Consider the following 26,857-nt stretch of genomic DNA (forward strand, 5'->3'; position numbering starts at 1 on the left):
TGGCTTTGTTAGTCCTGTTAACAGAAGAATTACAATTACAAGCCTAAATTGTTCTATTGTTAATAAAAATGCTTTATGCACTCAGCATTAAGTTATGCAAATTGCTCATTTGAAATTTTGATTTTAGAAAGCATTAACTCTTAGTAAATTCAATAAAACTAGACCTCCTATACAGACGTTTGTTACCATTCAAATGACATTAATTAAAACCTTAAAATGGAAAGAGGTTTGGACGCTACAAACAGCTTAACAGTGCGATAACATAATTTCTCATTAACGTCGAAGAAAGGCACTCCTTCACACACAATGTTGGCCAAAAAAATGAAACCAGAGCCAAAAAAGGAAAGCATTTGAAAGGAATACGAAGGAAAGTGGGCCAACAGAGAAAACCGCATTGGGAACGCGTCTTGGCCGGATATGAAATGGCAAAGTGCAAAACACAAGGATAACCCAGAGCAAGAATGTCGCGGAAAAGCTCAGAGGAGCGGAGCAGCAGTGGGGAATGCTGGTAAAAAAAACAAAAGTCCAAATTATAATGCAGACGAACGGTGCATAGATGTCGCCGCGACTGGCAGGAAAGGCGGGAAAAGCTGGGGTAGATGGGTGACAAGACAGTTTGCACTAGAAGTTGGTGGTGGTGTGTTGGAGGAAAAGCGGAAGCTTTTGCATAAAATTCAATTTGTCGTGTGCAGCAGCCATGAATATGCCGAGCTCCGGCTTTAAAGCGGGCGCCGGATGATGGTGCCTGGCCAGGGCACACTCCCTCCATCAGTCCTCATCGGCTCCCCGATCGTAACATATGCGCGAAATTACTTACGTTGCGCTGTCACTGACAGTTTCGGCTTTGGGGCCCTTCCCCCAGTCTCAATCCCAATCGCAATCCCAGCTACTACCCCCACAAAAGGCTTGTAAAACAATGGCTGTAGTATATGCACAAGACACATTCGCTTTTTAATTTACTCTCACACACTCTCATATGCACTCACATACACTCAGATGCAACCATTTTTATTGTTTATGCAGTTAAACAATTGAACAATCCATTGCCAGACACAATCATTGGCAAATTAAAACGATTTTTGTATCTATAGAAATGTACAATCCTTTGTTTATTCTCATTTCGTGCCATTCCATGGGATGGGGCCCGCACTTGATTATTTTTGCACAAAATGAAAATAATTAAAAGGAAAACTCCAAAATCGTTTGTCAATAACACAAAAATGTACCAGAGTTCATTACAGTGGGGTTTTAGATGTGTTACTATGGGTGGTGCAGGGGCAGGTTCAGGGGTATCCAACAAAGTATCCACAATTATGTATCCGGTTCGCTGTGGAGAGCTCTCACTTGCAGCTGGCCGGAGAGGAGAGCAAAAGTTTCCCGTATGAATTTTACATGCAGAAATTTTGTGAAGCCCTGGTCGAAATTGGAATTTAACAATTATTAACTTTTACTTGAAATTCTTTTCCACAAAAATGGGGGAAATGGTTGTTGCACTTATTTTCCATTTAATGGAAACTCAAGTCCAATTAGGAGTTTGGGAAATATTGGTTTTATACAGAACATTTTAGAGTTTATTTGATTATTCCTGCACTGTATCACACCCTTTTCCATTTCTTTGAATACAAAGAACATCATTATTAAGAATCCACGACTTACCTCTGCCATTCTCAATAAAGGACAGAGAATTAAGCTTAGCACTGCATTTCACTCAATAGAACTCAATCATGCAGGACTCATGGAATTTAATTTCCCTGCTGATCTCTTTCCTTTTGCTCTTCTTAAACTTTTGCGCACCTTTCACTTTTTCCTCACAAGTCATTAATCACCGACGAACCCGGACGAAGGGCTGTGGAAAAAAATTATAAAACTACTCAAGCGTGAGATAAAAAATTGAATAAGAATGCGCCCGGTTAAGTGGGTCAGTGAATTTAAAGGGGAATTAAATTGGACAAACGCTTATTCCGATCACAAAAGATAATCAAATTAAGTTCGAAAACAGATTCTCCAGCTTATCGGAGAGGGAAAGCAGTACCAAAGATGTCTAAAGAGATAGAGGGAGAGAAGCGAGTAATGGCTATTAAGTTAAGGACAAGACAATGAAGCACCAGCCAGAGGCTTCGACAGTTGAGAGCTTTAATTAAGCTGTGGACTGTCAGCGACAGGAGCTTACTGGAGAACAGTGCTACTAGAACAGCGATTACGGCCAAACAAATGGCTTCAACGGTAATCAGTGCAAGCTCTTTTCGCCAGTTAATAATTGCCCAAAATCAGAGCCTGACGGAAGGAAGAATGATAGCTGGCAGAAAAGCATAAATTGTAGGCAAAAATGTTCACCAGCCACCAATTAATTCAAAATTTATACACAGTCAACTACTGAGGCATCATCAGGGCCCAGCCTCGGACACATTCATCCTGTCTGGCTAATGTGAAAAGCATGGGGAAAGGGACATAGACATAGACATAGACTGGGGACAGAGGAATTCTAATGTTGGTGATGGTTGAACTGCAACAAGGGACCGCATTAGCCACAATGGTCATGTGTGACAGCTGGACAAGAGTCGTCGCACATCCCAGAGTGAAGGTTGGTCGGACCTGCCCGTGTCATTTATGCATTACGGACTGATTGATTTGGCACTCGGGAGCCGCTCGACAAGTAAATGTTGAATGAATTCCATGTTCCTGTGGCTGACAGAGCTCAACGAACGATAGTTCCGTCAGCGTCAGCATCAGCATCAGTAGTACCCTCAGCTCTTTAATTGTTTGACTGTCCCCGAGTAACTATCATATCACGCCAGCTACTCCCACCATACAGAGACAATTTCTATTTCAATTTAAACAGACTAGAGAGCAGGCATTTATGGCAGTAAACACTGTGAGTAGGAGTTCAGTAAATGAAGCCCTAAATACAATTCAAATGACAGTGAAAATCTTTTTGCAAATCCTCTAGGCAACAATTACACATTTGGATCCAAACTCAGAACTGGACCCGGACCCGTACCCGTACCCGTACCCGTACTGTCCTGGCATTAATGCGGTTAGATTGTGTAACCTTCATCCGAGTCACAAGAGACACTGGGGTATGCTCTCCGTCTCCTTCTCTGGCTCTCTGGTTTTCGCAAAGTGCCAAAAAGTCTAAAAAAGGAATATCCTTGTGTAGTTGTTTCTGTTGTTCCAGACAGCAACATGGCTGGAGGAAGGCATTCCGCCTCTGCATGACAACTCCACTCTGTTGCTCCATTTGCAACATTTATGGGATTCCGTATGTTTGCTCTCCGACCATGTGTGCTCGTATCGTCGGATGAGAGTGCCAGTATGTGTGTATGTATATGTGGAAGAGGTCATTTTATTGTTTCCAGACAAAATGGTCAAATGGGAATTTGGTTTTTAGCATCCAGTTTTTTGCCACGACATACCGTGTCTCTGTGTGAGCGGCCTACAGATTTGGATTGAACTGTCGAACATGTTACTGGGGGGCTGGGCAGTGGCTCTGGGTTAAGGCGCATCCCCTAACATCCCCCAGATGGGGCCGAAAACAATGCAAATGATTAGAATAATCGCCGTAGGTGTTTGAGCTTTTCCCAGCTTTTCCTCTCCCATAAACACAAATTTTCTGTTTGCCGCCATAAAAGTTTCCCATTTCCAGCATTCAAACAGTTTTATTACTCTCGATTGACTTTCGGCTCCAAAGTGAATTTTATGGTCTCATTTCGGCTTGGAATGTAGTCGGGACAAAGGCTTCTTCTCCGCCTACGAGTATCGTTGTGACCAAATTTAAATTATTCATTGAGAAATTATCAATTACCAGTCGCGCCAAATTATGGTGGCTAAGGTGGGAAGCTCTCATCCCAGTCGTTAATACAAATTTATTGTTTTTCCATGCTGACAGGGGAAGTAAATTGGGAATATAATTCATTCATTTGCACCTTCTGCGAGTTTATTAGGTTGGGTCGTCAAGGAGCTCCTTCTTTTGTCTTCCTCTTAGATGCTAATTTCTGGCGTGGAAAATTTTGCCTTGATAGCAAATTGCCTCTCTATTGCCTGGTCGAGGCCACGCCTCCTAAATGTGTCCCAACACTGCAAATGGTCGATTTGTTTTGGTTTCATGAATATTACCAAGAATAATGAGTGCAAAACACAACTTGAACAGCTCTGATTTATTAGTATTTTAGTGTTCATTTCTTGAGTGGTTGGAAATGAAATAAAATGGAGTGAAAGAAGTTAACTTTAGATCTTTAAAATAATCGCAATTTGCGTATTTATACTCGTTTAGTTTTCAACTTTCTTATAGTTATTTTCAGGCTAGTAATAAGTTGCTTTAGTTAGTTTTGTTTTGGAGGACCTAGTATTTTTTCGATTTCGCAGAGTCTGTCCATGACTTGCTGATTGCGAGCCTTCTGGTCCTTCAGCTTCTCCCCAATGGCGTCTAGGGTTGCCGCAATGGCCAACAGCGACACATCTGTCGTTTGTAAATCCCTCAGTAGAGGCGTTATCTTGGCTACTGGCACTGAGCTGGGATCAGCAGATGCAGAATCTATTGGTTCTTTAGTGGAATCCTCGGCAGAATCTGGAGTGATGATGGCTGCTGGAACTTCAGAGATCCCAGCCCCTTCAATAGCTTTTGGGGCTTCAATGATGGCCGGTGGAGTCTCAGGAGTGGCCGCAACAACTGGTACTGGAATCTGTACTTCGACAACGAGAGAAGCTACTGTATCCAGTGGTTCTGGTACGGAAACTTCTACATCAACAGCTAATGGTTGAGGGCTTGGGATTAAAGTCTCTATAACGGCGGCAGTAATTGGGTCCTGATCGGTCACTTTAGTTTCGGCAGTAGGAACAGTGGGATTCTCTATAGATGGTTCCAAAATGGTTGCCGGAATTTCTGCTTCGGCAGCAACCTCTGTAGGAGCAGAACCAGGTTCCGCAGTGGCTTGTACTTCAACTGTGGGTTCTGCAGGAGCTGCAGCTGTTTCCGCGGCGGAAGCTTTTGGCTCCTCGGCAGCTTGTGGAGTCTCAGAACTAGGAATGTCCATTGGTTTTTCTACTACATCTTCAGCTACTGGCGATTCTATAACAGCTGCAGCTACTGGCGCCTCAGGTATTGGCAGTTCAGCAATGGAAACAGCAGCAGAAATGAATGGATCCACAACAGACTCCTGAATTGTGTCAATCGGAGTTGGTTCGAGCAACACAGGGGGAATTTCGACTGTTACTGGATCAGCTGGAGCAGCCGCAAGAACTGTTTCCGGATTGGCTGTGGGAGTTTCAACAACATGATCGGGTGCAGCAGGAACTGGTTCCGCGGATACCACTGGACTTGGAGAAACTTCTATCACGACGGGAGTAGCTAATGCCGCAGGGTTTGGAACATTGACTTGTTTCGTAGAAGGTACGGTTTCGGTAACAATAACAGGTTCTGGAATAGGTTTTGGAACTTCTACAGGGGCTATAACTGCCTCGGGAGTGGCCACTGGTGCATCTGCAACGGCAACAGCTGGTTCCATAATAGTTTCGGCAGTAGGGACTGGAGTAGTTTCGATGACTGGCTCGGCTGGGGTGGGAGCTTCTAAAACGGCTATAACAGGCTCCGGCACGGACGAAGGTATATCTGCAACAGCAGGAGACGGTTCCACGATCGCTGCTGAAGGAATCACTATGACGGCAGCAACAATTGGTTCTGAAGTCGGTGCTTGCTCTACTAAGGGAGTCGCAGGTATGGATTCGGCAGCATTAATAATTGGAGTTTCGACGGGAGCTTCTAAGGCGACTATAACTGGTTTCGGAGACAGGACTACTACTTCAGCAACAGAAACAGCAGAGATTTCCGGGACGGCAGCAATAACTGAAGCTGGTGTCGCTACGGGAGCTACGACTGCAGCTATAACTGGTTCCGCAGCTGTCGAAGGTATATGTACATCTGCAACAGCAGCAGACGGTTCCGATCTAATTGTCTCGCCTGAAGAAACCACGGGAGTTTCAGGGACGGCAGCAGCTTGGGGCACCGGAGTGGGCACAGGTGCTTCTACGGTGGCTACAGCTGGCTCCGGGACTGGCTCTGGTATTACTGCAGCAGCAGGAACTGTTTCCGCAATTGGTACAGATGTTGGCACGGCGACTATAACGGGTGGCGAGACAACCGCTGGAGTCACAACCAAAGCCTCGACAGGAGGAACAGCCACTGGTGTTTCTATTATGGCAGCAACTGGTTTTGAAATCGGTGGAGCTATCTGAACAGCAGCAGCGACTGGTTCCGGGGTCGCTATTGTAGTCTGGACAGGTGCATCGATAGTGGTAGTCACAACAGGAGGGGCGGCCACAGCTGGTTCTTGAATCGGCACGGCTGTTGGAGTGGCAGCCGCTGGACTAGGAGGCGTTGGAGCCAGTACTGTAGCCGCAGTGGCGGGAATCGCCGCAGCAGCTGGTGGAGAAACAATCGTTGGAGCAAGTACAGGCGACCCAGTAGCTGGAGTTGACGCAGCAATGGGTTGGACAACAGCTTGCAGCTCGGCAGATGGGCTCTGAGCAGCAACAGCAGTAGTTGGAGGCAAAACATTCGGTATCGGTGAAGCAATGGGTGCAGCTGGAGTCGGAGCAGCAGTTTGAGTTATTGGGGCAGCAATTGTTGCTGAAGTGGCAACTGTTGCCGTTGGATGGGGAGTTGGTGTGGTAGCAAGTGACGGGGCAGCAACTGTCGGCGAAGTTACAGTCGGAGCAGGAGCAACAGGGGTTGCAGCAACGACGGGAGCAGGTGCCGCAACTGCTGCCACTGTGGCAGCAACAGGTTGGGGTGCCACAGGCGCTGCGGCAGGAGAAGCAGAAGCCACCGCGGCAACCACCACTGGTTCAACAGTTCCACCTTGCTCCATGTCTGAAGTTTTCTATGGTTCCCACTAGAGCTCTCCGCTCAATGTTCAAAGTGAAATCTTTTGTGGCACTTTTCCCCTTAGCTTTCCTCTCGTCCTGTGCTCAGTGTAAAAGATAGCAGAAGATTTTCCATTTCATGGTCAGCAACCCACTGAAAAAGATAAAAAAAATAGAATAAGAAGTAAGCATTTGGGAAGCCTGACCTTGAATTGGGTCATTGTCTAGGAAAAACAGAAGGGGTGTCCCTGGGCAAACAAAACGACGTGTGAAGGCAAATAAGGTAAACGTAAAAGAAAACTGGGCGAAATGTGAAAGCTCAACAAAGATTTCATCGTTCTTTTTATACCCGATACTCAAAATGAGTATTGGGGTATATTAGATTTTTTAAGTCTGTTTTCTACCCGTTTTCCAAGCAATCGATCAATTTAATTGATTTTGTGTTTTCCGTGGCGCCACGCAGACGTGTCGGCTTCCATAACGTTTTCGTGGGGAAAATAATTTGCATAAATTTATGATGATTTCCTGTAGGGTTTCGGGAACCATTTTGAGATACTTGAGATGAGTAACGAAGTTTACTGGATTAATCGAAGCCTTTTAGCGTGGTATCCATTTGCGTTGAAACGGCTACAATTGGATATATGTATGTGCATACTCGTAGATAGATCTATGCTAGAATTGAAAAATATTTTAGGTCAATTAATATTCTTTACCAATTGAAATTTTGTATTGTGTTCTTCACTTCACACAACCTCTCATTGGCAAGCGTCGCGGCTAACTGGCCCGCTGACCAAGTTTTCTTGGATATTTTCACCTCGTCTCAATGATTTGCCTTCGTCCAGAAGTCTGACAACTGCCCATTGAAAAGGCAACTAAACGAAGCGTTGAAATCGTTTCTCTTTCATTTTAAATTTAAGATGCTTAGTAGCTGGCCTTTGCTAACATTATTGAATCATTTCCGGTTCACCTAAAGATTGGATAAGCGCTGAAAAGTATGCTATAAAATATGTATATCCAATTGTCATACAAAATATTAGTTTTTTGATATTATATTAAATTCCTTTATCACTCTATTTAATATGGAAAGATGCCATAGCCTTGACTTTCCCCCATTCATTCTATTCACCCTTTCATAGGATTTATTCGTTCCTCTGCACCCTTTCAGGGGTTTATCCTCGCTTGATTGCATATCGCTTACCACTCGCTTTGTCAGAGCCAGACACATAACTTGTTATTTACACAATACTGATTACTTTGCCGTATTTGCAATGTAGTTGTCAACGAAATGCGACTCTGTATCTGGGACCTCCTCTTTCCCCTCCTTCTCTTCTCTTCTCACTGGTCTGCCATTCAATGTCTGATGCAATGACAGTTGACAAACTGCCACGACACGACGTAGCCGTTGGATCGGAACACATTAGCTCGGTGGAAATGTAATCGCAAAGAACTAAGAAATAAATCTTTCAATTTTTCGAATGAATAGAAGAAATGGGGAAACGCGATTGGGATGCGGGGCTACGGCTGGCTCAGGGAAGTGCAGCCAAATGTGAAGCGATTCCTAGTGGCAGTCAGGAGTCGGAGTTGGAGTTGGAGATGCAGTTGCACATGCAGTCCGCTGGAGCAAGTGTAATGTGATCTGCGTACAATTTGCAGCCCGTCGTTTAAAAAAATCCCAATCCCCACCCCAAACACACTTGAGACTTTTGCAAATAGTTTTTTCCACATATGAACAGAAAGAATTTGCTCAACAAAAAGAGGAATATATGTATATAAATAAAGGAGAGATGGGAAAACGCTTATATGGAAATGATTTCGAACCAAGGAGCGAACGAAGTAGTTGTGGAGATTGAATTGGCAGTTCAATTTCACGTATTATTGACATTTAAGCGTAAGCATTTGAATATAAACTGAACCCCACTGAAGCAGAGGCTCAGAGGATAGAACGGATGTATAGATATGGGTGGAGTCCTTCGACAGGATGCACAGACATTGGCTGCCTATTATTTTCTGTGCGATAAATCAATCGCATGAAGGAAAATGCAGAGAAAATACCAAGATAAGTGGAAATGAAATTACATCAAGCATACAAATTGTATTTATACTTTATTCTATCCTTTCCTGCATCACTGCACTCAACAATTGATCCTGGGCTGGCGTAGTGAATAAGGGTATTTCTGGCAAACGATGTATCCATTTTTAATGCTTTATATGTATTACATAAAGTTAGACTTGCCTTGCATTGAGAATCTCTGAAGGCACAGATCATATTTAACATCTAAGGGAATATCACATATGTAGCTTTTTCTCAGCTATTTTTTCTATTTATTAAAATACACGATCCAATTTTCCAATCCACACTTTGTTATTAAATTGTGAAATGAATGTTTAAAGTTTCCCTTCTGATTTCTACCATTTTGTCATCCAATCCTTGACCTCTCTTGACTTTATTGAATGTGTATTTAGTTGAAAAAAACGTTGAATTTCTTTTTCAAGCAAAAATATTTATCAACCGCTTCGGGGAAAAACACACAATTTTTCCAAATTATTGACATCACATTTCCCGCTGTGTTTTCCAGGTACAAAAAAAAGATTTAAAAAACAACAGAAAAAAACGACAAGAGCAACACATTAATTGCCATCATTTTGCACGCACTTCGAGGGCGATTGAAAGTGGAGCTCGAATGCGAAATGCAAAGACCAAATACAAATAGGCGACCGAATCGCAATCATTATGGCAATCGTCAGCTCCAGCTTCAATCCGGGACCGCTTCCGGGTGTATTTTGCTAAATTGCAAATATTTCTCGATTCGCATGCATCAGCAGAGAATGCAATGCAAACAATTTTCGCCCAGCGGCCACAATAAAAGGGGAAACCCCCAGCGAACACCAAAAAAATAAGCCCACACCCATACACACCCAAAGAGTGCAGGATATATTGAACACAAGAAAAAACTGTCCGAAAAATCCGATTTTCTAAACTTCGGTGAGTGTGGGGCCTTCATATGCGCGGATGCTGACAGACAGCATATGCAGACAGCATATACAGACTTGTACCACCTTACCTTGAGGATAATATACCTTGAGGGAGGCATTTTGCTGGCTCGGCAGAAAAAATGTGCGCCGTATGGCAGCCCTGGTCTCTCGGCGAGCTTTCATGCTGCGGCTGTTGCAACTATGGTGCAATTTATTTCCAGTTTGATTGGTTTTTTCGTGCTTAATTGCACTTGGCATGCGGGGGATCCAGTTGGGAGCTCGTTCGGTTAAGTGTGGGTGAGCAGTAGGGGTAGTGGCTGCCACAATTGGTTGAAAGGTCGCGCTCATCACGTGCTTTAATAATTTATTCAAATTAACACGCGTCGGCCCACGTCTCTCTCAGTCTCCTTCTGCATGTCTGTCTGTTTGTCTGTCTATCTGTCTATCTGTCTGTCAGTGGGTCAGGCAGGTCAGGGAGAAGGCTGCTCTACGGTTAATGGCCAACACTTTGTGGTCGGAGTAAACCGGAAAAACTGGCAGCCAAATGCAAAATATTGCACACAAGCATCCACTTAAGGGTGGGGCTCCGGATCCACACTTTCAGTGTGTGAGTGTGCAAATTACAACTACATATTTAATGCATTTTTATGCACATTTTCAAACAAACACGTAGGGAAAAAGCCCTGACTATGGCCATGGCTCTGCTCTGCTCGGGCACGAACCTTTTGACACTTGACAATTTGATTGTTTTTAAGGCAAAGTGTTAAATTATGCAAAGCACATAACAAACAAAAATCAAAAAGGCACAATCAACACCATGAACCGGGGCAAACACTGAGACATAAAAAGTAAAATATTTAAGCGGAAGGTTCAACAGCAATATGCATCAATTAAATTCGGGAAAATACTTGAAATATTTCAATGAGTTTTGGAGATTTTCGTAGTGCCGAGAATGTAGAGAGGACACTTACGCAATTAAGCTGTATGATGTAAAGTGATGTCCCAAATATGAAGGATTAGTTATAGCATAGGGAGAAAACTTCAGAGCAAGCTTTGTAGTTTCAATTAATATAACCGACGAACAAGATATTTTTATCCCTCAGACGACAATGAAGGTAATCCATATATAAAGGATAGACAATGTGAAGAGCGGTACTTCAAATTTAAGACCTATGTAAGTACATAAATACCTGCTCCAATAAATGTTTGTATTCCACTAGATCTCTCTCTCTTCAGAATTCTACATAGCCTCGCAAAACGATAGCCGCAAACAGTTTATAAAATTCAAATGAATTACACATTAAATGAACAATATTTACTCCTTAATTGCAACTAATGTAGCAAGTTAAATGGCAGTAAACTAATTACGATCCCTTGCTGGTTCAACATAATTTTCATTGCATTTTTTTCCTTGGCAGCTTTTCTTTCCTGTGGCTCTGGCTCCTGCCCCGGCCTCTGTTCCCGTTCGGCAACGTTCTCTTACTCCTTTTCCACTCCGTTCAGGCTCCTTTCTGGCTCCTTTCTTGTGGTAAATTAACTTGAATGCCGCAATGTATTTACCGCTACTCCCGGCCAGAAAAAAAGAACAAAAAAAAAAATAAATAAAGAAGGGGAAAAAACAATGAACAAGCGGCAAATGGAAAGGGTTAAAGAGCAAACAAATCCGACAAGCCAAGAGAGGAATGGTGCAACGTGTCCGGGAAGGATTCCGGAAGGGAAGGCATTCCAACGGAGGTTTAGTGGAGAAAGGTAGCGCCGGAGAGGCGTACTGGCAGGCAGGCAGGCAGGCAGCTGTAGTCGCGTAACTTTTATCATTAGTCCGCTGGGAAATTTAACGGGCACTTAAGTTTTTCTCACTCGTTTTTAACTTATTTTTCCTGAACTATTGTTAAGCCATAGTCACTGCCCTTCACTCTCCCTCTCTCTTTCTCTCTCTTCAGGCTGTCACCTTTCATTTGGCTGGGTCTACTTGTAGCCTGCAGCTCCTTGGGAAATTTATATTACATTCACTCCAAAAACAACCCACCGAAAAAAGGGCAGCACCTTTGCTACATCATTTATAAGGAAGTTCTATTTTGTTCTTTGCTTCGGTTTCTGCGGATATTGTTGCAATTTATTTTATTGCATTTTGTCTACAGTTTGTGGATTTAATTTGGAAGAGGGTTCCCATTCTTGAAACTACATCGGCTCTTGACTCGGAACATAACAAGCTGCCAAGTTTTTAATGTGTGGATAAGGCCTAAGCGAAAACTTTTTCGGTTTGCTCGGTGTTCACATTTCTTCCGCCTCTCATCTTTGCCTTCTTTTTATGATTTTATGAGGGGATGCTGTTAAGGGAACTCTCTTACATGGGATTACCTCGTTAATATTCGGGAAGGTCACATGATTTGCAATATTAGAAAAAATAGCGTATATTATCTTCCTGGAGGCATATGAAGGTTAAAACCATATAGCAGAGCAGTACTTTGTACCCAAAAAAATTAAAAAGGGCTATTGTAATGAACAGTGTAGAGCCGTATTTTCATCGTTATATGTATATATTTTCTGTCATTTTAATAGCTATTTATAGATATATTCTATCGTCTATATAGTCATAATACTTAACTAACGTTTAACGCCTCTATTCGTTGAGAAATATTTGAAAATTACCAAACATAACCACTGTCAATAGTACTGCAGATTAAGTGACATCGGCTTAGCTCCTTGTCCCATGTCCATGTACATCATCTGACCAGAGAATGGCTATCAATGTTCTTCCTGGAGAATGATACCAGCTTCCGCTCCAGACACGTACTTGGATGAGAACCAACACTCACTGAGACGGCAACATGCTGCTGTTTGCCCGCAAAACGAGGAATAAACCAGAAGTTCTTGTTCTTGTCTCTGGTTTTTGGATATTTTCAAGATGTGAACATATGAACGCTTAAAGAAATGTCAATTACATTTGTCGATGTGGACATTGTTGTTGCTGTTTGTCTTGCTGCTGGGGGTGCTGCTGCTGTTGCTCTGTTGGTATTGCCGAAATTTCAAATTTCATTGTGTGGCAACCCGGCACCCCGGCAGCCCGGCAGCCTGGACGACCAGTTTCCATTTTGGCCCGAGTGACATTTGTTGAGCAGAGGCCACAACTCAGGCTCGGCTGTGGGGCACTCAGCACATGTCGTTCTCTGAACAAGGAATTATTCCCCTCCTCATCTTTTTCTGCATCTCTGTCCCTTTTCCCGTGTACTGTCTCTGTGCCGCCATCTCGCTTTTGTGGCAGCCTTGACAAAAGTTCAGACAATTTTAGCAGCACGCACGCATACAATTTATGAACTTTTCACTCAGCTGGTCTGTCAGTTTGTTTCTCCGTTTTTTCTCTCTCTTTCTCCTTTTCTCCATTTATGTCTCCATCTCTCATTCGTTTCTGTAAGTATTTGTATTTGAATATTTCTCTTTATTTGTCTCTCCATCTCTGGTTGAGATTTTAATTTAACAAAAATGCTCTTTTGTCGGTAGTGAAAGCACATATTTTTATTGCAATTTTCTAGCATAATTTGGATTGTTCTTCAAAAATTTTGTCTGGTGAACAATTTCACCTGCTTTTCCACATAAAGCATAGAAAAGAAGCTGCGGTCAGTGCCAGGGAATGCAATGGCAAAACCAAATCAAATGTATTGGAAACCCCTTTCCGCTCAGCCTTGTAGTTCTTTTGGCATTTTCCAAGCTGTACAACGGGTCGCTTGCGTAATTTGCCAAACAGATTTCAAGCGGTATGCCATGTGAGAGCGGGTCACGAGGCAATCCACTGGAAAATGGTTTAGTAAATTCTTATAAAAATGTAGAGTTATTTTATTTGTTTTGGGTTTGCCTTAAAGGTAGGATATTCCGCATCGCCTCTTGAAGTATTTGCAGCGTGCCATTTTCCATACCTTGAAAACCGATTCAGGTTCAGCTGCTGCAGTTCCGCTTCCGGTTCTGTACTCTGAAATCCCCATTTTGCGTTCTCCTTTCTCCATTTCGAGTCAATTTATTTTTTATTGAATGCATTGATGCGCATTTCTTGTATTTACAATTCACTATTTCTATGTATTTTCGCAGCGATTGTTGTGCTTCGCTGCCCATTCCATGGAAACTATTTTATTTCAATCAATTATTATGGTTGAATCAGAACCAGTCAACAGATAATTACCATTCATCTTGGGTTGCATGTGATTCGGATTACTATTTCGTAGAAGATACCGCTTTTCCCCCAGTCAAGGGGAAGTTTCACCCATAAATATGAGCCACAAATGGGCGAAAAATGCTTCAAAATGTGTTGGGCCATTTCCAATCAAAGAAGGACTAGTCTGTGGGCGGCCCTTGAGAATATGTGGTAAACGAAGTCTCCATTCAGACTGAATTCTATGGGCATACTATGGCACTTCTTTGCCCCTCCATTCAATCCCGATTCAAAGCCATCTGCGAAACTGTGAAATGAGCGAATCGAGTGAAGGTCTGTGTGGTGGTGGTCCGAGCCCAGGTTCAGGTTTTGGCTCCCTTTTGACTTGCTTGGTCGAAAGTGTGTAAGTGGAGTGGGCAGCCATAATAAGCTCCATTTCCGCCTTTCCACACCAAATTGCCAGGCACTTACACACACCTTCGAACCCGTCGCACCGGCACCCGCACCAGCACTCGCACTCAGTGGCAGAGCGAAGCAGGTGCAAATAAAACGCTAAATTTGTGTACATTTCGACGGTTGCAGTGCGTGGCCGGAAAATTTTTGCACTCAAAAAGGAATTGAAAAACATTTACCACAAAACCATTCCCCTACACATATGTATGTATGTAGAGGTGGAAGGAAAGCCAGGAACAGAGTGTAAAATGCCAGGAGGAGCAAGAAAGCTGAAAGCTGTAAAAACGCCATGAGATGTGCAAAAAACTAATGCAGGAAAAGCGTTTGCCCAAGAGCTGGAAAAACGTTGCCAGGTAAGCAAAGAACAGAACAGAACAGAATAGTGCAGAGCAGAGCACACCAGAAAGGAGACTCTCGCTTCTCGCAGGGCACCTAAGTGCCAAGCATATGTCTTCCAACAAAGTAGTAGATAGACACACACAAGAACCCGCTCGAATGTCGCTCTTCTTTTGCCAGCTTCACGTAGGTTTTTCCTCGCGTCCGATTTTTCCACGTGCCCGGCACATATGTAGGTTTTTTTATCCTGCGGTGCTAATGTCGAGTCCCGTGTCCAGTTCTCCATTTAATCCCCTTCCCATCCCTGCACTTCTTCCACATTTTCTTTCGACTATTTGCGGGAGTTTTTACTTTTTATTCATTGGCAGGGAAAACTTTACGTTGTCCGCTGATGCCGGCATATGGCTGGATTTTCAGCTGCCATTGAATCAATAATATTTGAGCTTTGTCTCGTTGGTCTTTCATTTTGTGTACCCGCTTAAGTATAACTACATTTATAATATATTGTACACGTTACATAAATCATAAGATGATAGAGTACTGGCAAGAGCAGACATTTCAGACGCCTTTCACTTCAAAATAATTTCAATTATATCTTCAAATTATACATACATATGTACACGACTTTCCTTTCCCCTATTTCCCAATCTTTATGCACCCTCCAGAAATTCCTCAACTTAATTTCCCTGGAGTGCATTATGGGATTCGTCTAAGGGAAAGTACTTCCGACACAATTTGTGGGCAGCCAAGCGGTGGACAAGCTCCGACAGCAGGACAATGATGTCCTTTGGCCATTTATTACCTTGGCACCAAAAAGTAAGTCATCATCCTGGTATTTACAGTTGTTTCGCGCCACCAAAGAGGTGCCACGTGCCACGCGGCACGGACCACGGACCACGGAAAGCGAAGCACGATACGGGAGCAAGAGCAGATTTCCTTCCTGTCGGTGGATTCGCCGTAGCATCCCAGCAGACAAAAATAAACGAGCCAAAAAAAGAGTTGATCTCCGTTGAGTGGAGCGGAGTTTGGCTGAGTAGCCGCTCCACGTGTCTCCTAGCAGTTGTTTACTGGAACATACAGTCTTCAGCCTTCCTTGAAAGCCCGGGGATTGAGAAGTTTTCTCCAGGTTAATTGTTTAAAGAGCTCGAAACATACGTGAAATTGTCAAAGGAATTTTGCACGAGCTATCCTGATTTATTCAATTATAATGAGGGACTCCACTTGACTCTTGGCACCCCGTGAATAATGCAAATCAAATAACGCATTAAGGTCTATAATCTCATATCACGCATGCCCGCAGTCAGTGGGTGGCAAATCATCGTCATGGAGGTGGGGTCCTTCCCATTTCCATTAAGAGGGAAGCTCCCTTCAGACAATCACAAAAACATGCATTTGTGTCTGAGTGGGACAAATTAAATTACAGCAAAGTAGCTTTCATGTCTAGGACAGGAACAGCCAGCCATGGGGACGGACACATGGACAAATGGAAACATCCCTCTCTGGCCACGAAAAATCGTAATTCAAATAAAACAGTGTACTTTACCACAGGAAGCCGAGAACGTGGCCTAATAGGCAAATGCCCCACCAGGCACCATCTAATCTACACGGCAGGACGAAAAGGAAATGCTCGACCACAAGGGGAAGCTAATACACACACGCACACATGAAGTGGTTGTCCTCTAAAGAAATGTCCAAATATATCATTGTAACTTGACTCGAGTTCAGCCAAAACAAAAACAAAAGAGCCAAAAAAAAAAAATAGGAAACAACAATTTTCTCGGTGTAATTATAAATATTCAAATGTATTTTGCCAGCCAGCAAACCATTTAACATTATGGTACAGCTTAGGGTGACCCAGAGTCAGAGCCAGAGCCGGAGCCGTGGCCCTGAAATTGAGTACACAAAAGATAATTTCAGATTATCGCCAAAGAAACCGCAGCAGCAAACCGAAAACTTTCTCTGGCAGAACAAAAACCCAACAAGATATCATTTCATTCGTACCAATACATACAAATACATATATATAGAGCCACATGCTCGTACTTGTTCATAAAAGTACTCAAACACACACAGATACGAGTAGGTACCGTCGTACGTACATATACCACAGAGTTGCTCATACAATTTATGGGAAAACAGATGTATTTGGGTTTATTTATTTGCAGAGTTGGGGCCACCGGAGTGGGGGTCGGTTATGTTCTGGGGCCCCGTTTGTTGTCTTTTGTGCCACCGCATCACAAAAATAATCTCAAAGGAGCTCACAAACATACACCCACACACAATCACATATCGCATATCCAGGACAAAGGCAGAAATCATATACGAATGCGTGGCAGTAACAGTAGGAGGATGAGAGATGTAGGAGCAGGACCAACAGAACCCCGGAACAGCAGGAGTACCAGTAGCAGACATGAAAACAAATCCCTTTGCACATTTTCCGAAAATGAGAAAATGCAAAAGTTTTGCTTGCTTCGGGTAAGACAATGGCTGTGGACCGTGCAACCCCTCGGCCTCATAGACAAGCGGCAAATTAAAACAAACCTCAGGTTGCCCGTATTCGGAAATGAGCAAAAAAACAAAATAAAAATAAAAACAAGAAAGGGCGGACAGCTTTGGCAGTCGAAGCTTTAGATACCCTTCAAAATCTATAATTATAAGTGGTTCAAAGTTGAATACTGCATCCAAAAAAAGCATTGATGTATACAAATCTGTACCCAAAATGTTTCAGAACTTAGGCACGTTTTTGGATAGCTAAACACATATCTTCTATAATGACTCTTTATTGAAAATGATAAACTATAGACTGCAAAGTCCTTTTTCCTCTACATGCAAAACATCTAGCCAAATCCTTAGTACCCTCTAGAAGGTACATAAGCAGAAACAAGCCAAATCCAACCAAAACTTGAGGATATTTTTGGCCAACTTTTTCGCCCCTTCCCCTTCAACTTCCGTTGGGCTGACTGCTTCTGTGCATTGGACCAAGTTGATGAAATGCCGAGGGGAGCTGTCTGGCATCTGCTTCTCTTTGTACGAGTGTGGGGGCGTTTCCACATTAACTCCGAGTCGAGTTCTTCGCACCATCCACAGGGGGTCGGAGGTCTCTTTCGGTTCAGAGGTGCGGGTAAAAGCGTTAATGTACGCTGATGTTCACGTAAGGGAATTAACTTATTTGTCAGGTACTTGTTAAGCTAATAGGGGCACATTTAATGCAATGAACTGAAAATTACTGTCACACAAGATTCTCGCTGCTGATATTGCGCCTCATTTTTAGGGAACCCTGCAAAGAGAGATGAGGATATTTCAATATTTATTATACTAAGGAATGGTCATACAGATCTACATATACATATATACATCTAATCATATAGTCTCTGAGATCTAGGCGGTCATCGGAACGGACAAAAAGACGGGCGGACAGAAAGAAGGTCCGTATTACAAGAAAGTAATTAAATTTCTGAAGAATACTGGTAACGATCGATCACTTTTTGTAGCATTGATAACAGGACCTCCGATCAATTCGATTTGCCCACTGCAGTGCTCCTCCTGCTCTTGAGCCTGGTTTGCTTAATGTTCAAATTATTCTGCGGCATAGAGGAATAAGTGGAAAAGAATTAAGAACTTTTCATAATACGTGTGAGTGTTTGCTTGCGAAAAACAATGAACCCTTCCCTTTTCAATTTTATATTTCTGACCTTTCTTACTTCCAGAAATCAAACTGCTTCCCCTTTCGTTGCTCTTGGATGCCACTATTGTCAGACTACGCATACGATTAAATACCATATTAATTCAACCTTCAAAAGATTTGTAGATAATCCCTATTTATCTCATCTTGAAGCTAGAGAAATTTTAAATGTTATCCATTGGTATCCATTGATATCACGCTCACTTTTTGGATTTTACCCTTAACATGCCTTCAAAGAGCCCATTAATAAGTCTTAACACTATTTCATTTTGCATCTTAAATGTAGAACTGGAATATTCTTCTTGTATAATAATTTGTACTTCTACGTTTCTTACTGAGTTTCGTTTCCTTACTACAGGATAGATTTCGCTTCACGGCATCCAAAGGTCGCGAAGAGATTACATACCCAAACGATCGCCAGAACTAATCTAATCTAATCTGAGCTGCTATATTTCGGGTGGAGGGCCTGGATAGTAGACACTAATAGAATGGTGTAAAGACCAGAATTGCTCCACGGCTCAATGGGCCGCAAGGAGTAAATGGTAGCACGGTCGCAGTGGCAAGGGGTAGGAACAAAAGAGGAAGAACCTACCTCTATAGCCGCCCAAAAAGTCTGCTCAGCAGGCTGTAATCAGTGCAGCCAATGCAAAAATTGTTCGCAAAATGAAAACTAATCGATGGCAGTGCGGGGCCAGTCCGGCAGAACTACCGCAGGGGGTAGAGTGGGGCGAATGAGGTTGGTTGTTAGCTAAAGTGGGCGTGGCACCGGCGTGATGGCGTTCCTTTAGGTGTTTTACACGCTGGACGTGCATAAAATTGTGCGCAGTCCCGGCGTACATGGCAGGCGGCATGAGCCATGGGGCAGGAAACCAGCGCAAGAAGAGAAAAGTGGGTGGCGGCGAGGCAAAGAGGGAAGGCTCCGCCTTCGTTGGATTCCCATCACGTATCGCAATTTAAATTAACACTTTGATATTTTTTTTTTTTTTTTTGCTAAACGTGTCGCGGTTTTTTTGTGCCGCAGCCTGTCGGTCTTTCGGGCAGCCAAAAGGGCTGCACATCCATAAGGAAATTTGCCTCAGGGTACTCGTATAATAGAACATTTATTATTTTAATTAAGCGTTTAGTGAGGACTTCAGTATGAGGAGTGTATAATATATGTTTGCAAACCGAGACCATAATCAGTCGGGCAGATTGCCAGGCTCTTTTTCACTCATTAACTTCATTCAAATACAGTATAGAATACGAGTATTCCACATTTTAATAGGGGAGAATTTCCTGTATTGTGTATTTGGTAGATTGTCTGCATCATAGATAACCAGATGAACAGAAAATATATGTATATTTGATGGTGGGAAATCTGTATAACAATAATTAGTTGCTTGTTGTCGAAGCTCCGCATAATTCCAGCTACACAACAGCTTTCCACAAACTGCTATGAGATAAAAGGTGGCAGGCTCTCCTGCCAAAGAGGTGAAATGCAACAAGCAGAAGAAGTCTGAAGAAGGATGGGGCCAAGGAATGCATAATTATGGGCAAAGTTCTCATTTATTTTCGCGCTGAATTAATTAAAAGTTCACTTATGCACGGAATTTGCATAAAAATTACATTTTAATTGCGCTTCATTTGTGAAGAGGACCCTGAATCGTCTTCGTCCTGGTGCTGGTCCTGGTCCTGGTCCTTGTCGTCATCATCGTCATCAGCATCGTCCTCGTCACTGTCTTTTTCTTGGCGTTATGAAAAATTCCCTCACTTTCTTCGGGTAAGGCTTCAAAGCGGAGGAAGGTTGCACACCCAGAGAGACAGAGAAGTGCACTCGAGACAGACAAGAACACTCTGAGCCCCACTACAAAGCGCACTTGCCAGTCGTAATGAAAAAACATTTTCCCTGTAAGGTCTTGGCATGTCCTAAGATAGGGGTTCTGTCGGTAAGGAGTATTGCCTCGAAGACAAGGCAAACAAATGCAAACATATTAACTAGGTTTCAATCATTTTTTCTTATGCATCCTGTTCTGTTAAGCTGTTAGGGTGCCAATCAGCTGTGCAGGAATTCCAATTACTTATTGGCGCTTGGATCAATGGCGTCAAAGTTAATTAGAAGGGAAGGAATATTTATGGATATAATTAATACAGAGGATAACGTCTTCCATTCATGGCTAATTTTTTATGGATAATAAGCCGTTGAAGAGCCACTGGAGCAACCACATTTTGTATCCAGTTTGATTGAATAAAGATTCCTTAAGCTTTCGGTAAACATAAGCCTTGACAAAAGCCTTAGAATAGGTCTTGTGGCTCATCTTGTTGCGCTTTCTTCGGTGTATGATTTTGTACCAGCTTGAGTAAATCGGTAACGGTGCAAGTGGTGCAACTTCTTGACGCTGCTCTAGCCTTGAATTGTGACCTTCACCCTCTGGTCTCTTTTCTCTGATGTACCTGAACGAGAGATGAATTCCCATTGTCGTAATCTTCAGTTCGATCTTCTACACCCTTGAGTGCTAACAGCCTGGGGGATGTCACAGCTAGCTTCTGTAATAGTTCGTAAAGGCCCTCCATGGCCGACATGGATGCTCGCTCCTTTAAATCAGGAAGCATAAGGACCGCCTTATGATGGCGATCTCCAATGTTCGTATCAGAGGGTGTGATCACAATTCCATGGGCCACAGCCCTTTTCCTTACTCGGACAGAAACTCATGACGGGACTGCGGTGGATAGAACTCAGAAGAGGAATTGCTTTTGGAGGCTGGCCTAACTTTACTTACGAATCTGATTTCAAGTTTTTGACTTTAAGTGGCTATACCAGGTACTCAAAGACTACTAGTTTTGTGATGTGGATTGTAACACCCAGAAGGAACCGCTACAGAACCCGTAAAGTGTGTACATTCCTGATCAATATTAATAGTGGAATCGATAGAAATAGGTCATTAAGCGGAAGGGGGATAAGTGAAGCACAAGAATTAACATTAGAACACAACTAGCGGTCAGGGTTCCTCGCTTTCTCTCTTTGTTTTTACCATCTCTTATGTCGCGGAATAATCCTCACCGGAATAACCAATACATCAATTCGTCTCTTTTACGAACAGCGATAAGCGATAAAGATAAGGACAAAGAGTGTGCTTTTCTCAGCGAAATTTCATTGCACTACTTTACTCGTTGGCGGTATATATAGTTTCAAGCATTTAAAATCTAAATAAATACACGCCATACACATATTCAGATATATTTGTTATTATAATAACTGTTTATTGCCTTACAGCTCACCTTATAATACGTAGCTTCCCCACCAATGACTTTCACTTCGACGGGCACCATAAATAAACGAGAATTAAATGTGTAAATAACTGTTATTTATGATATTTTTTTCCCCCCTTTTGGCTTCAGGGCGAGTTTCTGATGTCTGAAATGGCTGCAGTGGTGCATATTTCATTTGAAAAATGTTTATGTGAAAGTTTTGGCTCAGCGTTGGAGAGTCTCTCACTTACCTCTTCCTATGACGCCGTTAGCCTTATCTTGTTAGCAAGCATTTTTTTGGCAACAGTTGCGAGGTAGAAACAAAAGGGTTGAGGAATTACAGGTTCGTCCGCACTCTGAAAAAAAATCCCAAAATTCACGAAGATATTTTATGATACACAGAACAAAAATTTCCATACAATCTCTAAAGTTTTTTAACTTTGAGTCCCGATTTTGCGACCCTCTGCGCTCCTGTTCTTCCGTCTGAACGCACACCGCCAAACGAAATGCACAGATGAATTTGTCTGCCCGATTTTGTTCTTCCCTTGCCAGGGGCTTCCCTCCCTTGGCGTTCTTCATGCATGGCCTGATTTTATGATTTTATCAATCAAAATGGTAAAATATATTGATCCGATTGATTTACGTGTTGCAGTTTGGGGCTGAATCCCACCTCAGCCGCAGCCCCTTCTATGCCATGACGCTGCAGCCAGCACTCAAAAATTATAGCTCCATAGGCGCAATGTATACATCAGTATACATAAGCGCTGTGAAACGTACATATGTACATCCATGGGGAGATACATGGCTTGGTTATTTACCTACGATACTCGTACATAGTAGTATGAATACGAATATAGCATTGTTGTTCTCTGGAGACGGCTGCTCGCTTTTTATTCCCGGTATTTTCAAGGGCTGGCAGGGATGTCATATAATCTTGGAAAAGTATGACGTACTATTGAATATATTCATGGTAAACTAAGCTGTGCCGAACTTCAGATGTCCGTATGTCTATCCGTTCTTAAGTTTTTTTTTCTTTATCACAAGCAATTTAACCAGATAACCAAGCAAATCCTATTTAGAGCATTTCAATTGCCAGATCTTTTCTCTTTCCCAGAGTATCCCCTAGTCGTTAGTTTTCTGTGGAAGGCTACTCATTTTGTTTTTGCTGCTGTCATTAAAAATGAAATGCATAATAAATGTCGCCCAAAAACACATTTACATACTGGAAATTGTGGGCGAATTGACTGTTGGAACATCAGATATGACTCTGTACAAAAATACGCACAATAAAACCGAATATGTTGGATGTCCAGTCTCACTGAAATTATATACACTCTCTCCAAGTGAAGGACTGCGGATCTCAGAGAAAATCCTATGAGATAAGAGTGATTCTAGAAGCAATTAAACAAACAAAATTTAACAAAATGGCCCTCGCTTTTCAATGCTGAAAGTACCACCTAATCCAATGTAGAGTAAGCAGCCATAGCATATCGATTCGCATTCCTTATTTTCGTTTAATTTATGAATGTGTACGGATTCTTGCGACTTATAGGCTTATGCCCAATCGATTCCTATAAGTAAAGGATCTCTGCCAAAAAGCCCACTCGCTCCTTCTTCCGTCCTATCATCCACACCCTCCATCTTAAATGACCATGCGTTGGCCATTTAACAGTTGTCCTGGTTCCCTCGTTTCACCATGTTTACCAAATAATCAGGGTTTCGTGCTACATACATGCATATATCTGTACATATGCCAGATATGTACATACTTTTTTTTTAATATATTTCATCTGTATGCATTTATTGTTGATTTTTTCGCAGCGCATTTCCCCGCAATAAACTCAATAAAGCGAGTAAATCGAGAAAATCGAAACCGTTGTCAGCGAAGTGTGCCATAAAAGGAAAATTGTCGAGTCGAGAGTTTCCCCCAATTTTATGGTACATGTTCGAGCAGGTCCCAAGTCAATGGCGACATTGACATCAGCGTCAGGAAGAGCCCTCCAGTGATTGCTGCAGCTTAAAGCTGGAAAGTGTGCTCACAAAATGGCGGGTGATATGGGGAACGTGTCCTGGCAAGGGGTTGATCCGATCTGAAAAGATTGACCAGCCAAGCCTTATGTTTCTAACTTTTTCAGTAACTCTCGTTGCAACATCATTCCTCATACTAGTAGTTGCTCAATATGGCCGAAACCAACATCAAAATGATAACTCAGTAGACGAGAGCTCCACCCATATTAGTTTCATTTTTGCAGCCGTTGGATATTCAACAAAAATGATTCCATATAATTACGGACAGAAGCGAGAAGCCCCACCGTCAGCTCGATGTGCCCCGGTCCGAGGTAGCTCGTTTCGTATGCAAATCTATGCGAATGAACCTATGTAAGTACATATGTTTGTATGTATGAGTGACCCTCGCATATGCCAGATATTTGTATTGTTTTTCCACACTATTTGGTATTTACGTATGTCCCGAGCATAACTGAAATATGCGAAAAATTTTTTGGAGCTCAGCCAATGTCCTGCATAATTATTTTCCATGGCCAGTGGGATGCCGTGTATGCGAAGGCCACCGAAAGAGCTGAAATGAAACCAATTTGGGAACTTCTAATGCGGCTACAACAAATACTAATAATAATAATAGTCGCAGAAGGTCCAGCGATTTGCCAGTTAAATGCTACAATTATATTTAGTGCAGCGCCCCCATTCCGGTTAAACCATTCGCAGAACAGAGTAGGCCAAATGGAGATTGCAACACTTTGTTTGCCTTCTCTGAGGTTTGCGCCCGGTCATCGTATCCCATGTTTGCCATTTGGCTTTGGCTTTGGGTCTGGTTTGGGCCTGGATCCCGCAACTAAGCCAACATCAGTGTTACACATCGAATGTCCTGCTATAATGACGACAATCCCACGACCCACAAACACTTACACACACGCAACCCCGTTTGAATGGGTGTGGTGGGGTTTTTTGGGTCAGTTTTTGGGGCATCCTTTGATGTCAGCAAAACAATTTGAGTTTCAATTTAAAATTCTAAATTATAAAATATCCAAATTAAATATTTGCTTATGTTTTTATTGGCTAAATGAAACGGCGTGTAATGAGGGCAAACAATTCGAATTTAATCAAATATTTTTGTGTAGTGGGAATTTCCAAAGCTCCACCCAATCCCCACAACTTCAATTGACGGTTATTAAGCTTAACTTTGAATAACTCCCGAAATTCCTTTAATAATTTCCACACGCAGGCATATCGGTGGCGTTTTCGGGGCCTAAGTGAGTTAATTGTGCAACGGTGCGTATGAGTAATGCAGTGAGCTGTGGTCAGAAACCACCGCACGCACAATGGCTGCAGTCCTCTCGCTCGGCACTCCCACTCCCCCTGCTTTTAAGCATCATTAATTTGCAGTGGACGAGAGCCAAGAGTAATTATGTGTATACCACGGACTAAGCTTGCAGACGGATGCAGTCGGCGGATGAAGTCCATGCAGAGATGTAGACATATCCCCCGCCGCGTGGATCCGAGGATCCATTACGAATGGCCAACCAGGGCCACATTGTTAGCACGCAGAGATAGGTCAGCCATGGGTGGGCATCAATTTTAAATGGGTGTGGCTGTGGTTGTCCTCTGTTTTGTGGTCCACTCGTCAATTATAGTTCGTCCTGCATCGCGCCTACTTCTAGGGTAACCATCACGGCTGTTGGTGCTTTTAATTAGATTTTATTGGTCAAGGTGCTGCTCGATGCTACTATTGGTGGTACTGTCATTGTTGTCCCGTCTGGTTATTAATGATGCTTCGGAGGAGGTGGCCGAGAGAGAGAGAGAGAGACATTAAATGCTGTCATCATTCATTAGCCACAGCCATTAGGCAGTTGTCTACCTAGGACTGTGTTTTAAGTCCCCCCTTCAACACTTTCACATAACTGACTAGCTTCCTGTGCCCCGAAAGACCAGCTGCACTAAGAGAAATTGAGGTGTATGTTCAGAGGACGCTTTTGATGAAGGTGTCTTATGCTTTCTCCTTTCGTTCAGTGTCTTGGAGCCCCTTTCTGTTGTTTATGTCGTGCTCATGCAAACGAAATCCTTAGGAAAACCATACGTTGAATGCGATTAGATTTGTTCCTTCTGCTCCCAGGCTGCTCCCCAAAAACCTGTCCTATCCTTACTCCAGCCACCACAAATTCATTTGAACAAGCTCCAGTTTGTGGCTGCAGGTTGGCTCGCCCAGCTGCTGACTTTGACATCCTTCCTGGCCATTCTCTACTATTATTGTTGTCTTAGTATTTTAATTAAAACGTGTTTACATTTCCTTGCAACCCATACAAACACACACAACACACACGCAAACACGCACGGACATCTGAGGCTATAGTCGAAGTGTACCAGGTTTTGGTTTAATTTGGTTCGGTCTGGGTCTCTCATCAAATTATGTCTCAAGGATCAGTCTGCATCTATCTCTCTAGTCTGGGCTTACTTTGTTTAAACAAATATCGTGATTTGCGTACTGAAATGCTAATTTCATTTCATTTATAGCAATGCAACATATTGTATAGGTTATTTTCAATAATTAAATTTTATTTACTGAAGTTTAAGAATTAAATTTTAAGGTGTAGGAATTTGTACTGAAAAGAACTTATGCCGAACACTTCTCGAGACCTATGAATGCTTAAAATGATATTCATCCCAGATAAAAAGAATGAATATTCTTTTAAAGAAACATTTGAAAAGGTTGAATAGAATGTATTTATATGCGCTAATGCTTCCAGTTTTTGGTTAGTTATTTGCTCTGAAATCTTCATTTGATATTCCATTCGCTTTTTGTAGAATTTTTGCATTTGTTTGCCACCTTTGGAACGTGCCACGACAGACAGTCTCGTCTCTGCACACTTGGTCCCCTTGCTATCCATTCTCTGTGGCTGCGGCTGGCACCTTTTCCAGCTGTCCCCTTTTTTCTTGATTCCTGTTGGTTATTTGTTTTTGTTGTTAGTGTTTGGTTTGCATTAACTTTATGACCCTTAACACATAGCATTATCCTCTCCCCAGTTGAGTGTGTGGGTGGGTGGTGTACTTTTTGCTGTCTCCGAGTCTGTGGGCTGTGGGCAAGGCCACCACAAATGGCAGCGAGGCATCGTTGTAGTCATCGTCGCAGTCATCATCATCCCCATTGTCGTTAGCCCATATTTGATCAAATAATC

At 42.7% G+C, this 26,857-nt stretch overlaps 1 protein-coding gene across 2 annotated transcripts; it reads right to left on the reverse strand.

Moving 5' to 3' along the window:
• Positions 1-4,135: 4,135 nt before the first annotated feature.
• Positions 4,136-7,659, reverse strand: Cpn (Calphotin). 2 transcript variants are annotated; one of them, XM_002137763.3, is made up of 2 exons: positions 7,572-7,659; positions 4,136-7,012 (listed from the first exon to the last, which is right to left on the reverse strand). In XM_002137763.3, exon 2 carries the CDS (start codon positions 6,861-6,863, stop codon positions 4,320-4,322), a length of 2,544 nt encoding a protein of 847 aa, XP_002137799.2. In that variant the 5' UTR covers positions 6,864-7,012; positions 7,572-7,659; the 3' UTR covers positions 4,136-4,319. The 2 variants fall into 2 exon arrangements, with proteins under 2 accessions (XP_002137799.2, XP_033232291.1); XM_033376400.1 differs by lacking the exon at positions 7,572-7,659 and adding an exon at positions 7,263-7,281.
• Between the last annotated feature and the right edge of the window lie 19,198 nt (positions 7,660-26,857).

The sequence above is a fragment of the Drosophila pseudoobscura genome, chromosome 2 (assembly GCF_009870125.1).
Source record: "Drosophila pseudoobscura strain MV-25-SWS-2005 chromosome 2, UCI_Dpse_MV25, whole genome shotgun sequence".
Taxonomy (NCBI): domain Eukaryota; kingdom Metazoa; phylum Arthropoda; class Insecta; order Diptera; family Drosophilidae; genus Drosophila; species Drosophila pseudoobscura.

Coding starts and splice junctions, on each gene's coding strand:
- Cpn (XM_002137763.3), bottom strand. CDS start 6,863: ATGGAGCAAGGTGGAACTGTTGAACCAGTGGTGGTTGCCGCGGTGGCT.